Source organism: Vespa crabro, chromosome 14 (assembly GCF_910589235.1).
Source record: "Vespa crabro chromosome 14, iyVesCrab1.2, whole genome shotgun sequence".
In the NCBI taxonomy this organism is placed as follows: domain Eukaryota; kingdom Metazoa; phylum Arthropoda; class Insecta; order Hymenoptera; family Vespidae; genus Vespa; species Vespa crabro.
In genome coordinates, this window is record NC_060968.1 from 1,240,500 (window position 1) to 1,258,833 (window position 18,334).

Genomic DNA, 18,334 nt, shown 5'->3' on the forward strand with positions numbered 1-18,334 from the left:
ATTTATTTAATGCACACTATTTCATTTTCTCGTTGTTTATGACGTGTAATACTTCGTGTATAATATATACTATGCGTATTATGTAACTTGAGACATGTGCGTGACATTTCTGTAAACTTTGTGACGTAGATCTTTAATCTATATATATTTGTTATTATTATTAATCAATAATAAATTAGTAAAAAATAACTAAAACATGTCCAATTCGCTTGTTCGTAAGAGTCTTGAACTCTTCGAATACGATGATTTGAAAAAAGGTAAAATTCAATGAAATTTATAGGTTATATAAAGCACGTGTAATTAAATGTGATTGTTCATTTATAGAAAAAAAGAAGAAGAAACATAATAGTTATAAAGGAACTTTAGAATTAATTCCTGCTAAGCATAGAATTATTTCTTTTAAGGAAAAGACAAGTATATATTTATTATTTTTATTAACTTATATTTTGCATATTATAATAGAAGAATGTTTAATTAAATATTAAATATGTTTTTGTAGATATCAATAATATTTTGGGTCGATCCAATAAAGTTACTGTATATGAAGCTAAAAAACGATTGGAGTCAAAGAAGGATTTAATGGAAGAAAATATACAGAATCTTTTATTATTGAGTAGTAATTGTTTGGATCAACATACAGTTGACAAGGTATGGAATATAAGAAGCATTGAAATTATATAAAAATGTGTTTAAATATATTACTATTTTATACGCTTTAGGTTTTAAAACGAGCTGTTAAGAAACAATATATACCAAAAAAGAAAAAGAAGCCAAAACAAGAAAGTACTGCATTTTCGGAGGAAGATTTTAAGAAATTTGAACAAGAATATGTAGACGAATAAGGTAGAATAATATCTTTTGTATATTAATATGTAAAGAAAAATTAATAATTGTTCACGTTATTTGTTGTAAATAATTTACAACAAAGGAAAGAAAGCTGAAATTATAATAAATTTAAGATTATCTATACGTCATTTCTATTTTATATTGTGGAACGATAAATTTCCATTTTAGAAAGTGTAAAAGATTAAATAACATTTTTTTTCATTTAGGTTATCGTGAATTTGTAGTTTCACGACATAATAATATTTATTTAGATGAAAATTGTGATAGATATTACAGTTTCTCTTATTATCTATTGAAAATAATCTTAATTCATCGTTCGAGTTGTCAGTAATATTTCTTTATTTATCATATGAATTGTTGATAATATGTTTAAATTATCTTATGAATTATAGATAATATATTTGAATTATCTTACGAGTTGTCGATAATTTATTTGAACTGACTTTAATTTGTTTTAAAATTTCCATAAGTTTTCTCTATCATTATTCGAAAGTTTTGGAATACATAAACATTCTTATTTATTTAAAATTGAGATACGAGCCCTTTGTAATTAAAAATGAAGCAGTATTCATCTGGCGCAAAAGATATTAGAAAAATTAGTAGTTTATATATATTCTAGAACTATGAGATGTATAGGTTATCTAAGCTCATGTTCCAGAAGATTTTTTTGGGAATAAATGTTGGGATAGATTTAAGACTCAAAGAATCACTGATTGCTAGTGTATTGATATTAAATGTGTGATAAATTTTTTTTAAACTAAACTTAAAAAAGAATGTAGAAAAACAACACTATGAGAAATAAAACGGACGTCATTTAAGAGAAATATTAAGGAAGAATGTTGTGTAAAATTGACATATTGGCAAACAGTTTATAACTTTGTGATTTAAGCGAGTATTTAATTTACGCATTAATATATAATATCATAATAAAAAAATAGCCCAAGAATTCCCAAAATCTTAGAGAAATATGAAATTTTTACCACTTATGTAAATATTTGAAATAAAGTATTTATAAAACATTTTTAATCATTAATTTTAAATAAATGATTAGTATTATATAATAAAATATCAATACGTAATATTATATGTGATCAGTGTTAAACAGATTAATATAAAAACAATGTTTAGTAATTTAAATAGATCGTTAATATTTATAATAAATCTAGACGATTAATTATTTATACTGATCACTTATATTTTATACTGATATTTTATAATTAGTATATATATACTGATTATAAAATATGTCAGTATTTATATGACAAAAATATATAAGTAACGCTGTAGTATATTCTCATAATGTGAATATAAAACAATGAAATAATTTTTAATCGAATCGATAATATGTATCGAGCCTTAATTCTTTTTCATACGATAAACTTAAAAAATGTTTATCGGACTATATTTAATATTGTAAAATCGGTTACGTCTTAATGTATCAAGATTATTGATCTTCGAATTCGTCAAAATATATGACTGGCTTGCTTGATCCATAAATAATATATTTTTATCGCATGGACTATAAATTTCATTGCCGTATGAATCTGTTAATCAGTTGTTAATATGTTGATTATTTCATGAACGACGCATAGTAGAAATTGTTTTAGTAAATATAATTTTAATGATTGTTTAGTATATAAATATGCAAAAAAAAAGGGAACAAATAAGTATCTGACTTACATAATCGAGGAAGATCATCAATGAAAAAAAAAAACGTTTACATAAATTATAGTTTACTAAGAGCTAATGCAAATTTTGTTTTGCAATATCAACAAATAACTTGTATATGTACTTATATCACATTTTGCTTTTAATTTTCCCTTCCTCCTGAAAGAAATTAATGTTCTACTATTCTATATTTTATATTCAGTTATTTTATATAAGAGAAAAGAATTAACTTTTTATTGCTTCTGTGAATCATATATTTGCGTGCACTTCAGATCTAACAAGAAATAATTTCCTGAGACATGTGTTGATCGCACGAGCAAAGTTCATATATTTCATATTCAATAGTTTTAATATTTTTAATGTTTTAAAATCCTTCTTGTAATTATGCCTATCCCATTGAGGGAAAAAAAATAATAAATAAAAAATAAAACATTAAAAATATTTAATCTGTATTATTATTAACATTCTATAGATTCACCTAGTTTACAATCCGGATTGGTTTGCAAATTTATTTGAGTATTCTACATACGATTTTTCAATTAAAAAAATGTGAAAAAATTATAATAAATTTACTTAAATACATATAAATTTTGTACATATTAACAAATTTTCAAAATTTATCGTAAAATATAGCTAGGGTACAATGAATCACATAATAATGAATATTTATTTTTTTCCAACTAAAGATTTAAATATTACCGTTGAAATGATTGATTTTTTTCATAAAACATAGACAATCGTAATCCGTGCAATTACTAACCGTTTAGGGGAGGAGTTAAAAATTGCATATCTAATTGTATTCCATAAAGTTATACGACTAAATACATATAAGATCGATTTTACTTTTGTTTCATCAAGTTTATTATATCTGATACTTTATGGAAAAAAAGTAAATTATATTAATTCTTTATAAATAATTATAATAAAATTAATGAATTTTACCTTAATATTGCAGATTCACCATTTCCAATTATTGAATATAGTCGCGAATCAAGAATCTTCTGATCATATTGTGAGTACTCAAAAGAAAAATAATAAATAGTACGATACTGATAGAGTATGAAGTAACAAGGGTTACTTCATAAGTAATCTTTAAACCATAAGTAACTAAGTAAGAATATAAAATATATTAAAGTTACGCTTCATACTCTTTATCCATCTTTTTGTATTTTCTAATTCTTAATAAGGCAAATTTTTATAATATTGTAATGTAATTTCTTTAAAAAATATTCTATATCATATAGAACAATACAAGTAATAATTATAATAACATTTATTGTTGTTATTGAAATCATGATCAATTTTATTTGAAAAAAAAAAAACTTATATTTTATTTCATAATAAACAGATATTTTATGATTATAATAATAATTAAGAGATTTACGTATGTTATGTTGGCACAGTACAACAAGTTCTATAGAGAATTATTTTGTATTTTAACAGGAAATGAATAAAAAAAGTTATCAATTAAAATTATAAAAATATGTGGTGTATTCAAATTTTAATATCTAATAATAATAATAACAACATAACAATAATAATAACGACATAACAATAATAATAACAAGACTGTTATTATTACATAACAAATACATGTGTATATTGATACTTTACATAAATTAAATTTTTCTATTGATAAAATTATATTTATTATTTTTGTCTTATTTTAACCTAAGACCTTTAAGTTTTATTGCGAATATTTGATTTAACTGTTTAATTAATTAAAATATTAAACTTTAATCATATCCCATTACTCTTTTTATAAAGGTCAAACAGAAATGAAACACACTAAATAATTAACGGATAATCATTTTATTATATATATAATAGAATTTAATTTATATGTATATATATATAATAGAATTTTTTATCTTGTTTGAGTTATATTAATTATAGAATTATTGTATTCATATTCATAGACTATCATATATGAGTAAAGCTGTCATACCATTCAATTATATGAAGTTTGAATTTCATTTTATTAATTAGAAGGATTTTTAAAATGAATATTGCAATATCAATAATTATTTTTATTATAAATATAAAAAATAAATAGTATTTATCTGAAATATCTTGTTTTTAATATATACTTGTTATAATTAAATCCAGAAAATTTTGTCTCTAAGTATTGCGAGCCTCATTGACACACGAAAAATTTATTTGGAATAAATATTTGTTATTTCTTAGAAAATCAAAACAATTTAAATTAATTTTTTATTTGTTTATTCTTCTTTTCTAATCAAATATCTTTGTTTTCTTTCGAATTCTTATCAAAATTAAATTGGTATTATGTTAAATACATAGAAAAGACATAATAATAATAATTTTTTTACTTAACTTCATTGAATATAACCAAATTTTAATATAATTCTTTTTTTCATAGTAAATTATCTTTGTAATTATACTTTTATAACTTAAATAAATTCAAAATAAAATGGGACAATGAAACAATAGTACTTTTTTCCTTAACTTATTAGAATATAACAAAAATGTAACTTTTTTTTTTTTTAAGCAACGACCAATTGTTTTTCCATCGTTTCTAATTAAATATATAATTATGTTATAATTAATATTTTTTTGTTTACTTAGGTTGGAAATACATTTAATATTATTAGCACTCCTATCAGTCCAAAACTATTTTTTAGTTTTGTTATTATAACACAAAGAAATTTTCTGATCAAATAATTAATACATTCGAACTACTCATTACCAATTCATTTATATGTATTTTATGTATATAATATATATTATAAAAAAAATATATATATATATCGTTCTGAAACATACATTCTTGTTATGAATTTGTAACATCAGAAATTTTAATTTATACAGTAATCAGATCTATCTTAATCTTTTTACATACAAATTGATTTTATTTTTAACGGAAATAAAAGAAATTGTTTTATATTTTTACAAACATAATTATCAATAAAAATCATGGGAGAGCGAAGAAAAACAAAATAATTACACTATCTCTATTTATTTGTTATCTCTTATATATCATTTTTTTTTAACCTTCAATTTTTTCTCTTACTATATATTTCTTTTCTACCTCTTCTAGTGATGGTAGAAAGCATGAGTTTCTTTATCTTACGAAATCTAATATGATGGAGCTAATTTATTGTCATCTGTTAAGTTTTTCTAAAACATATACTAACACTTTGCCGTCCACACGTCTTGTAAAAATTTATTCGCTTGGCGCCGGCAGCGCTAATTCGGATTATTTGGCTTGTAGCCGGCCGTTCTTTTCATTATCGGGAGATTATAAATTGTTAAGTTTTACTAATCTCATCGTTAGTTCTCGTAAGTTCTCAACCCTGTTCCCCTAATTTCATGAAATTTCGAAGATAAAATAAATACAAAATTTGTTTGTTTTATATATTTGTTCATTTGCATTTTATTTGGTACTTAGTATTTCTCTTTCGTATGGTATGCAGCAAAACAGTCTCCAAGATGTAACGCAACTCCACAAGACTTGCACATTAAGTTTGTTATTCTTCTTTTTTTATTTCTGGAACATACGTGGCAGTTTCTTCGTTTTCGTTTATTCGTTTCGCAAATAAGTACTAGTTGGTGTTGCTTTATGTGACCGGAAAGTCTGTCAATCGGATCATAATGAGACGTACGCGATGTAATGGTAACCTCCAAGTTTTGCTCAGAAACAGGTACATGGTATTTTATCCACGAATCAGACACTTTCAATAAAAAGTCGTGAAATCGGAGACTTTTGTGTTCTGTATTGAAATATTGATATGTATGAAATGCATTAAATAATGCGCAATTAAAGAGGTACATGCAAACCTTTTTTGACCATTTTATAGTTTTTCTGTATATAGGGTAATAACTCAAATATTGGTCTGCCCGATCCACTCTTTTCATGTATTTGTTGTAGTCTAAAACACTTTCAGGTTTTTTTATTGTGTAATTGATTTTTCTACATTTTGTTTGAGTGTTAGTCAAAGTGGCATTATGTATTGTAGAGATCATTCGTATCGTTTTAGTTTTCGAAGCTCTCCATACCAGTGCGAGTACTTCACCTTTCCGTTGATGACAAGCTTCAAATACATTGATATTTACGCGCTTTAATTTTTCCGGAAATCCTCTATTTTGTCTTATCGTTCCACAAACTCGGATTTTCTTTTCAAGTAAATTCCCTGCAAGTTCTACACTGTTATAATAATTATCCATGTAGAGGTGATGCCACTTTCCATAAGAAGGTGCTAATAGTTCCATCACTGTTTTAGCTAAAGGCTGTTCAACGCCGGAGTATATCTTGAATGAAGAAATGTATCCCGTAATCGAATCACACAGCATCCGAATAAGTATGCCATATTTCGTAATTTTCGACGGATTGTAAACTTTAAAATTTAACCGTCCACGCCACGGTATTATTCCTTCATCAATTGAGATGTTTTGACTTAGATTAAAATTTTCTTTAAACTTTTTGGAAAAATAATCAATTACGAATTGCACTTTGAAAAGCCGATCGGCATTATCCGGTTTATTGTTGTTGTCGAAAAAATGTAAAAATGATAATATTTGTCTGAATCGGTTGCGGGACATCGTTTTGCGAAATATCGGTGTGTCTATCAACGGATTCGTTGACCAATAATCATCGATCCTTGCTTTTTTTATAATACCCATAAGTATAGCAAGCCCAAACCATTTTCTAAGTTCGGTTGCCGTAATGTCCACAAATTTGGCATTTTTTTTATTCAGTTTCCTTCTATTGTAATTTTGACTGTAGTACTTGTTAGTTTCATTGCTAATATATTCAAATAGATCGTTTCCAATATATAATTCTACGATATCCTCGACGCTTTGTGTATCTTTGGGAAATATGTTTGGACCCGGAGATCCTTCAAATTTATTATTGGTCCTCGGTAAATCAAAGTCTGACCACTGAGGACTGTCTTCTTCGTCTGATTCATCCGAATCAGTTGGCAACTGTAGTGTTCGCCGAATTCTTCTTGTAGGTATTTCTCTATCTTCTGACGATTCTGCTTCACTTTCATTTTTTTGATATCCATTGTCTTCTTCCCAATCGGCCAAGTCGTCCGGAACGTCAGACAAGACGTCCGCGCATTCATCGTAAATAATCGTATCGTCTCTTTCGTCTGTCATGATGAAAGGACACAAGTATTTATAAAAACAAAAAACTTGTTCACGTATGTAACTTATTGTTACCTAAACAAAACCTAAACAACTAATAGAATGCAAAAGATACTAAAGTGCTGTCGCCGGCCACTGAGCTATACTATACACACACCACTGTGATGTCGCCGGCCGTTGGCCGCTATTTTGCGCACGACACCACTGTGTTGTCGCCAGCCGTTGGCCGCTATTTTGCGCACGACACCACTATGATGTCGCCGGCTGTTGGCTGCTATTTTGCGCACAACACCACTGTGGTGTCGCCGGCCGTTGGCCGCTATTTTGCGCACAACACCACTGTGGTGTCGCCGGCCGTTGGCCGTTATTTTGCGCACAACACCACTGTGGTATCGCCGGCCGTTGGCCGTTATTTTGCGCACGACACCACTGTGGTACCGCCGGACGGCATAGTGTTAAAACGAGAAATACATCATACACAAATTCGTAAATCGTCCAACTGATCTAACCTCAATTCATCTGTTTCGTAGCAGAGCATCAGGAAGAATAAACATACAGTCACCAGAGGGTACACCAATGCAGATTGACCAATCACACAACGCCGACCAATGAGTGCGCTCAGCGAATATCGATGACGTAGGCCAATCATCGAAGCATCTTCACCGGCCATCTTTACAATACCGCCTTGAATCTTCTATCGATGATTAATTTTTATACTTTTTTATTTAATTCATTTTTATACATGTTTTTAATTCTTTTTATTTATTTACTTTTTAATTATTTGTAATTTATATGATATAATTATTTTCATGGATAATGATATGAACAACAAGAGTTAAATATTCTACTTAAAAATAATTGTTAAAATTTATCACAAATTACATTTTATGGCAGTTGGTTACTTGGAACGTTTATTTTTCTCCACATTTTACCAATTTTATTAATCTTTATGTTTGAAAAGAATATTTTATTTTTAATATAAATAATTGATCTTGTTTCTAAGAATGTGATACAATTTAATGAAAACTTGTCTTAGTTCTGTTTATTTTTTGACAAAGTATAAAGAAGCTTCCTAATATCTCTCAGAAAATAAAGAATTTTTAATTCAATCATTTGTTATATAGATATTACTTTTTTTTTTAGATCTTAACATAATCTCAGTTTGTCTACTTTCAATTGGTTCAATTTGTATTGGCTTATTTGTTTTAATAATTAATCTTCTCATAATTATTGCAGATTATTGACTTTATTTCAAACATAGCAAGTTTATAATCTAGAGAATTGAAATCAATTATAAATGTATGTATAACTTCTTGGAATGTATTCGCTCGTGTATAATATTTAATTCTACTTCTGAATGTTAAATAATTGTAAGGTATAATGATCTATATCATCAGGTAGGAACCTCTTTGAATTAAATTTAAGTAATTTAATTCAATATTTTTTCATTACAATGAAATTTATAAAACAGAAAAATGGTATTAAATTTATTTTTGGTATTATCAGATTATCTTTTGTTTAATAATTCATAAAAAAGTATTAAATTTAAATAAATACTATTTTTACTTATAAAAATTTATAAATTTTATATGCAGAGATATTTTGCATATTTTTCGTTACTTTTTGTATATTGGGTTATTGGAATTGCAGGAAAGAGACGCATATGATGCTATAAAAAGATGAAACAGGAAAATTACTTAAGCCACTTAACACTTTATCAACCGCTAGCCTATTAATCGGCTTTTCGATGGCCAACGCTTATCGACCGATAGCCTATTAATCGGCTTTTAGTTATCGACGGGTTTCGTCCAGTGGGATTTACTGTTTTGTTAGTAGCTGTATATTAACCTTTCCATATTTTTACGAATTATAATATTTTTATTTTTTACCATTTACAATGGATAAAGATCGTCCAGATGAAGAGTTTTGCTTAGATACTTTGTCAGACCATAGCTGTTATTCAGAAAGTAACAGTGATAGTGATAGCAGTGATTCTTCTATAAACATACAAATGCTGCGCAAATTATTGTCACTGCAATCTAGCGATTCAGAAAGTGATAATGATGACATCACTGAAGTAAATATCGACACATGGTCAACAAATGACAAATCAATTATTTTGGAACCTTTCGAAGGTAGCCCAGGTATAAAAATTCCACCAAAATATGAAGAAAGTGTAATGGACATTGTAAAGTTATTTATTGGAGATGACTTTTTGGAATATTTGGTTAAAGAATCGAATAGATATCACTATCAAATAATCAATAAATATAAAAATATCTCAAGGACGAAGAAATGGATGGATATTACGTTGTCAGAAATGAAAAAATTTTTAGGTCTAATTGTTCTAATGGGACAAGTAAAAAAAGACAGACTTCACGATTATTGGTCAACTGATCCAAGCATCGAAACTCCATTTTTTTCGAAAGTAATGAGCAGAACCAGATTTATGCAGATACTGCAGAGCTGGCACTTTTGTAACAATGAAGATATACCCACAAATTCAAACAGACTTATAAAAGTTCAGCCAGTTATAAATTATTTAAAGAATAGATTTATTGATGTATATAAACCTTGTCAACAATTATCATTAAATGAATATATTATTCCGTGGCGGGGAAGACTGTCATTCAGAATCAACAATTCCGCGAAAATTGTAAAGTACGGTATACTTGTGAGAGCAGTCTGTGAAGCTCACACGGGATACGTTTGTAATTTTGAAGTGTATGCTTGCCAAGAAATGAAATTGGAAAACACTATTCTAGAAGTTATTGATCCTTATAAAAATATTTGGCATCACATTTATCAGGACAATTATTACAACAGTGTCGATATGGCTGAAGTTCTCTTACAAAATAAAGTACGGGTATGTGGAATTATTCGGAAAAATAGTGGTCTTCCTCAATGTCTCCAAAAAATAACCTTTTCAAATGGTCAAGCTACATTTCGTAGAAAACACGATATTCTGTTACAAATATGGAATAACGGTAAACGAAAAGTAAACATGATATCGACGATACATTCGGCGCGAATAATGGAATCCGAAAGTGTAAATAGAAGATCAGTTCAACAGCCTGAGTCGATAATTGATTACAACAAGTATATGAAGGGGGTAGATCGCGCAGATAAATATCTGTCTTACTACTCTATTTTTAGAAAAACGAAGAAGTGGACCAAACGAGTAGTACTGTTTTTAATCAATTGTGCGCTTTTTAATGCATTTAAAACGTACACAATATTGAACGGAAAGAAGTTGACATATAAGAAATTCTTACACAAGGCGGCAATTGCGTGGATATCCGATTTATCACCAATAGATTCTGAAAGTGACGAAACAGCAGATTCAACTAACAAATCAAATATTTCAGAGCCTACGAGAAGAGCACCAAGATCAGATCCTCCAGAAAGATTATCATGCATAAAGAAGCATAAACTTATAAGAATAGTGACAAGTGGTAAAAGCAAAATACCTCAAAAACAATGTAGAGTATGTGCATCGAAAAAGATAAGAAGTAGAACATGTTTCGTATGTAAATTTTGTAATATTCCATTACATAAGGGTGACTGTTACGAGCGATATCACACTCTAAAAAATTATTAAAAATTGAATTACTATTACCTTGAATATATTCTATGTATATTAGTTTATAAGGGTTTTTATTATATAAAATAAATGCAAAATAAAGTATAAATATCAATAAAATTACATTCCTTTGAAACAAAAGCAATAAGCACAACACAATGAATAGCGAAAATTTAGCCAGTACTGAGAGCAAATGCGAACGTGACTAAGCCGATTTTTACTTGAGTGGCAGCCTCAACCACAACCAGTCGATAAAGTGTTAAGAGTGAACTAAGCAAACTTATATAGCCATGTTTATACAGAATTGTCATTTTTTCAAGATAAACTTAAAAAAAAATCTTTACAATATAATTAAACAGATACATATATAAACAAGAGGTAATCAATTGTAAGTGATATTCTTTAACCACCACCTATAACCACCTACTGATTAGATTTCTTCCTTTATATATAATGATATGTTATTCTAGTGTTTACCTAACATCTTCAGTCCTGTTTATGGTTTTTCTTAGCTCCGATCGCTAAAAATATCTGTGAGTTTCTCCTTTTTTTATTTGAATACTATCTCTTTATCAGTTACGTGCTCGATATCGATATCACAGCTCTACTCTATGGCTTCATTGCACATTAGTTTCCTCATTATCCTGACATAGGACATGTTGATCCCCACTTTCAGTAAGATTATTTCATTGTAGGGAATCCATTTGCTTAATGCATCGACGATGAAGCTTTTCAGTTTTATCTTGAAAGCTTGCTGCTGGAAATAGTTACCATTTCATATTCTTTTTTCTTCAATTAACGGGCTGTCTCTAATGCGGCGTAGCAGTTCTCAATTGGGGATGTAATGTCGACCTTCTTTAATTTCTCGCTGAATGAAAACGAGATCATATTATCTTTTGCAAATCCTAATGACGTTTAATTAATTTTTACCGTTGTTTTTATTGTTTGTTTAAAAGTATTAAAGGCCTTTATTAATCAATTTAGGACGGCATTATACTGTTTTATGACAGCGACTAGATTATTAGATTTGCAATGGTGAGATCACGTGTGACAGTATCTCATTGACCGCATTACATTTCCGGCATTTCTTGTTATTATTTTCAAGCGTCAAGTCTCATTCAGCAGTAGATAGTCAAGATAGGTGCGATGAATGAAACACTGGTCTGCGAATCAGCAAAGTTCCCATTTCGAACAAAGTGATTTAGTATAGTTGCTGCTAACGTGTCCTCGTATATCTTTCTCTGGTTCGATTTAGCAAATAGTTGATTATGATAATATCCGCGGATCGTGTTTCGGAGAGAAGCCTGAATTGGGGGGTTTGTTGTTGAGGCTTTGGTGACGTTGACTAGTGGACATTCATCCTACAAGATAATTTTTTAGTCACATTACTTAGGCGGGTCTATTTGTTAATGATTTCTGTGGACTCGTTCGAAAGTTCCACCTTCATGCTACCTTGCAACATCTATTACACTTATATTATAATTTAACTTTCATATTATAATTACACTTTTGAGGAGTATGATAATCAAAAGTGGGCTTAGACTGCTGGATAACCGTGAGAGCTATGAGATAATCTGTCAGGACATTGATTGATAGCATATTTATTCCTCTCATTTAGTGATTGAGACATATTTTCACTTTTGCCGAAGATTGAGCCATGTTTTATCGGCTGCTTTGATCTTCTTGTTCAATACCATTAATGACTTCTTTCGGACTACTCCATTCTTCAGGTGAAATGAGATGCATGATAGAATAAATGTACAAATCGCATCACATTTTTGCCCACATGGTATAAATAATCGACTTGGTTTATATTGTTGTTCATTATATCTAATGCTTTTATCGCCGATTACGTTACATGGAACTCAACAGATGCTCTGAAACGGCTATATGGCTAATAGCTGCTCTATTAGTAACTTCGATGATCTTTAAATATTAAAGGTTGTTAGAAGAGCTACATAGTTGCGTTTATTAATGTGAAGTAAATTTCCGTATATCGAATAAAAGACCTACTTTGTGTTGAATACAAGTTGGCTACTTCTTCCGTGCGGTCGAAGAACCACTGAAACCTTTCATTCACGTGGTCTGTCACGTACCTGTAACGCATTTGGGTAGGTTATAGATCACAGTACGGGCTTCATGGATAGGTTAAATATAAATTCTAAGGTAGTCTTACGTTATTCATTATTATTATATTAATTTTAATGATCTGTCTGATTCTACTATTGCTTCTTACCGGTATAAAAGCGTTGTATTGTGACAATTCCCGAGTCATTTAGTCCTGTCCAGTTTAACATATTTTCAGTTCAAAATATTGTCTGATGTGATATTGACTCAAAGGCATTGGACAAATCCAGTAATGTTATCGCGCATTTTTTCCTCTCCTGACGTATATTTGCGATCACCAACTGGAGCATAATGTTGTGTTCAATGCATCCATCGTCAAACCATTTTCTGATCCAATTTGCTTGAAGACTCATTTATTCATTAATCACTATCCATGATCGATATTCAAATATCGATTATATTCGATTCTTTCGAAATTGTTTTTATACATAGTTTCTTTATCACAATAAATATCATAAGAGAACGAAGAAGGAAAAAACAGATACACCATATCTATTTATCTCTATTATTTTATTATATTTTTTTCTCACCTTCAACTTCTCTTTTTCTTGTATGATGCCATTTCTCTTCCATCTTTGCTAATAATTGTAGTAGCAATAAGTAGCATGTGTTTCCTTATCTCACGGAATTTAACATGGCGGAGTTAATTTATTATTACCTATCAAGTTTTTCGAGAACACCTGCTAAAACAAGAAGGAAAGGTATATACATTATATACAAATTCGCATGTCATCGAATTGATCTAACGTTTTTCTCAATCTATTCTTTCTTGAAAAGGAACATTAATGGTGTCAGGAAAAGTAGATATGACCAAATGGTGCACAATGATTTGCCGACCAATCATACAATGATTTGTCGACCAATCACACAACGATTTGCCGACCAATGAGTGTGCCCAGTAGAGCCTATCGACACAAACTAATCAATCACGTGTCGGTAAAGCGTTTTTACTGGCCATCTTTACAATATCGCCTTTTTTTAAATCTTCTATTGATCAATATTTATACTTTTTTATTTAATTACTTTATTATTATTTATATATTTATTATAATTTATTATTTATTATAATTTATTATTATTATTTATATTATTTATTATATTTATTATACTTTTTCATTTTTATGTACATTTCTAGTTCTTTTTATTCACTTATTTTTATTTTCTTAGTTACAAGACAAAGTCTACTGTATGAAATTAAAACTAGAGTCGAAATCTGTATTTCTATTTTTTATCATAATCATATATGTATGTTATCTATTTTTGTTCTTTTTTCTCTCATCTACACTGATTACACGATATGAAGAAATAATTATATTTTATAACGCGAATTAGCTGACAAATTAAGATCGATCAAGAGATTTCAATGGAAAATATAAGTTTGATGATCAAAAAATCTATTTTCTTCATACTTTTTATTAATGTTTAAAATTTGGATTTCATTATATATAATAATTCTCAATTTCTCCAATTTCCTACTTTGATAATTTAGAAAAGTTCTTGAAACTTTGTTCCCAAAATCGTTGGTCTGGAATTTCTTGGAAAAATTCTATTATAATGTGCGATTGTCATTATTATTTTATATTTTAAGTTCTAACAATTACATGATTAAAATTAGGTAGTAAATGATTAAAAAATTGCGTAGAAAAATTACAATTGCCTAAATTATAATTGTGTATTAACTGCATAAATTTTTGCAATTTTTCTAAATTGTTTTGGTTTTTCGAAAAATATGTAATTCTTATACAGTAAAACCTGGTTTTGTGCGGTCCTTTTTTATGCGATTTTATTTTTGTGCGATTGGTTTTGTGCGATTTTTATTTTTTGCTAATTGTAGATAATGCACCCGGTCATCCCTGTATAGTACATCCTAATATACAAATAGTGTTTTTATCACCAAATACGACTAGCCTTGTACAACCACTGGATCAAGGCATAATCACAAATTTTAAGAAACATTATATCAAATTAACTTTCAGCTACATTTTAAAAAAACTAAAGAACGATAAATTAAGCCTGACTGAAATTTGGAGAAAATTCTCAATTTTAGACTGCATAAACCATATTATTGCAGCAATTAGACAAATAAAACAACAGACATTAAATTCGTGCTGGAAAGCGATCTGGCCTGAATGTGTAATTAATCGAAACGTTACCGAAAACGCATCAACGTTATTATCTGAAATTAGTGCGTTCGCACATAACATCGGCGGAGAAGGCTTTGATACTTTCGGTGAAAATGATCTGGACGAGATGATTGAGGACCAAACTGTCAATGATAGAGACATTATCAATAGTTTGATAGATTATGAAAATGGACAAGAAGGACCGGAATCTATTACAGCAAATAAAATATATGCAAGGATCCAGATTTCTAAAAAATTGGAAACGCATTTTCTTAAAATAGATACCAATGCGGAAAGACGCTTAATTCCAAAAAGAGCTGAGATCATGCATGTTTCGCTATCGTGATGTTTATAAGCAATTGACTAGTCGACCGTCGTCACAAAAACTGATCACTGATTTTATGGTACCAAAAAATAAATCAATTGAAATCCTATATTCAAGCGACGATAACGATTTTGAACTAATTCATCACAAGAAGATGCGCGTTTTGGATTACGACGAGTAGCACCAAACTATTTAATGTATAATTTGAAAACTTTTCCATGTATGTACAATGAAGAATTAAATATTTTTACAATTTCTTTAGGTCTAATTTAATTATTTAATTTAATTGAAAGCATTCTCTCATCTATTTCATAAATTATTGATGTATTTTCTAAAAGTCCAACTTTTTATGCGGTCCCTGTCCACCGCATAAAAAAAATTTTGGGAGTATATCGTACAAAGTTGTTTATTATATGTAAGAATTTATAAGATTTCCGAATATTTTTTTGTACGATTTCTTTTATGCGATCCTTATCCACTGCACAAAAACAGGTTTTACTGTAATTTTCTTTATAATAAAATAAATATTAGAGATTTATGTTTTTATATGATTTAGGATGGGCTGAATCCGGTGATACTGCAATACCGGCTCAACCCTCGGCAGAGGCAGAGCAAGCTCCGACCTTCCGCCAAATTTCAAAAATCTAGCTAATATTCTGGCTGCTCCATGAGCAGCGTATCAGATATTAAGCTGATAAGAACAGATACTACACTTTGATCTTAGCCATAGGCCGAGAAGCGATAAAGACAAATGGTTAGAATCGTTCAAATAAGCATTTCTATATCGAAAAATGGATTCGAGTATAGAACGACACGTTGTGGTCGTCGCTTGAATTATTTGTTTCTTCAAAAAACGCTCGCATGCCGATGGTAGTACGATCGATCAATAATACAATTGACAATACGATTGCTAAAACGATGAGAATAATAATTAATAGTAATTAATTAGAGAATAATAATTAATAGAGAATATTAATTAAATTAGATATTTAAATAGAATGTATTTATTCGATAACCTGTTACGATACTTTTACTATCATGTTTTACAATGAAAAGATTAAAGAAAATTTTAATATGTATATATATATAAATTACTTCATTCATATATCTGTTTTACAATTTTTTACAATTTTATTACAACTCGTAGATTTTTTATTTAAAAAATATAATATACAAGATAATTGTAAACATGTTCATTGTCTCATTGTTAATATATTCGTATTCTTTTACAATAAGTTTATTGAAAGTCATATAAAATACAATTAAATTTGAAGGTTTTGTTGTTAATAAATTTTATTCTATTAACATCAATTTTAAGTAACATCAATTTTTCTTTATGTTAACTTAATCACAAAAGCTCTTGCTCGTAGTTCATTCAAATTAGAACATTTACATTTTTGTTTACGATCACGCTTTTAGAAAAACTTAATATAAAATTATATAATTACTAATATAAGGAATACATAAAATTTTCAATTTAATAGACTAGTGAACCAATTTCTATCAAGTTAATGGTCATATCATGTTGTTACACCAGTTCTCATCCGAATACCATAGGTATAAAATAAATTTTTTAGAAATTTTGTCTACACTCAAACACAACTATTATTATATATTAATATAAACCAGTACAACATTCACTGAATATTGAGCGAAAATCAAAGACTGAATGGCATGTAAAAAAAAGAAAATAAATATTTTTTCATATAAGGCCAAAAAATTAGATCAATTAGGCAGGAATTACATAAAAATACAAAACTGTTATTTTAGTATAATTATTTGTAGAACTTGTTTACACAGATTTTTGTATTTTAATATGTTGACAAATAAAGGATATTTATTTATAAAAAAAAAAAAAAAATAAGTTCTCGTTCAGTAACTGAAGTTAAGTAATGTAGGGCACGGTTAGTACCTGGAGGAATCGTTTAGAAACATTATGTACCGTTAGAATTTTTTTTGTCTTTTGTAATTCTTATCTGTAACTATTGTTTTTGTTCTTATAGATTTCAATTCTTTTTTTTTTTGTTTTTTTATAAAAATGGTTTTTTTCCCTAGCTATTATAATTATCGAATTACATGTTATAAAACATTATAAAGTTTACTTTTCTTTATTTTTATTTGTAAATCTTACTAGCTAAAGAACACTCTTAGATCAACTTAATTGCTGAATGATAATATCTTCGTTAGAACTGATATATTTGAAGATTTTACTCTGACATTAAACTATTGGCTTATTAATGTATCATAGTGACAAAAGAAGAAGGAACAAAAGAGTGACAAAGATATGACAACGGAAAAAAAAAAGAAAAATGAAATTTAGATAAACATAGCAAATGAATAAATAAGCATTAAATAAATAATACATAATAAATAAATATATAAGCAATAGGTGAATAAATATATTATTAGAATAGATAGGGAAATAAATAAATAAATATGTACACATTAATGGATGAATAAACACATTATTTGCTACTTTTTCACATTTAGCAACTTTTCAGCATCGTCATTTATGGTTTATTCCGATTAGTCGACAATTTTCATCCAATA

General features: G+C 28.3%; 2 protein-coding genes and 1 non-coding gene across 4 annotated transcripts; 1 reads left to right on the forward strand and 2 right to left on the reverse strand.

Moving 5' to 3' along the window:
* The first annotated feature begins 134 nt into the window (after positions 1-134).
* LOC124429266 (active regulator of SIRT1-like) lies at positions 135-3,743 on the forward strand. 2 transcript variants are annotated; one of them, XM_046974310.1, is made up of 5 exons: positions 135-257; positions 325-414; positions 500-648; positions 720-843; positions 3,470-3,743. In XM_046974310.1, the coding sequence occupies exons 1-4, from the start codon at positions 197-199 to the stop codon at positions 840-842; spliced, it is 423 nt and encodes a 140-aa protein (XP_046830266.1). In that variant the 5' UTR covers positions 135-196; the 3' UTR covers position 843; positions 3,470-3,743. The 2 variants fall into 2 exon arrangements, with proteins under 2 accessions (XP_046830266.1, XP_046830265.1); XM_046974309.1 differs by lacking the exon at positions 3,470-3,743 and having other exon boundaries at positions 720-1,865.
* A 2,139-nt stretch (positions 3,744-5,882) lies between these two features.
* On the reverse strand, positions 5,883-13,464 carry LOC124429264 (piggyBac transposable element-derived protein 4-like). Its single transcript, XM_046974307.1, has 3 exons — positions 13,446-13,464; positions 13,223-13,305; positions 5,883-7,631 (listed from the first exon to the last, which is right to left on the reverse strand). The coding sequence occupies exon 3, from the start codon at positions 7,156-7,158 to the stop codon at positions 5,923-5,925; it is 1,236 nt and encodes a 411-aa protein (XP_046830263.1). The 5' UTR covers positions 7,159-7,631; positions 13,223-13,305; positions 13,446-13,464; the 3' UTR covers positions 5,883-5,922.
* Positions 13,465-16,336: 2,872 nt separating this feature from the next.
* On the reverse strand, positions 16,337-16,527 carry LOC124429273. The gene has a single exon (XR_006943404.1). It is a non-coding gene; the product is annotated as a U2 spliceosomal RNA (small nuclear RNA).
* Between the last annotated feature and the right edge of the window lie 1,807 nt (positions 16,528-18,334).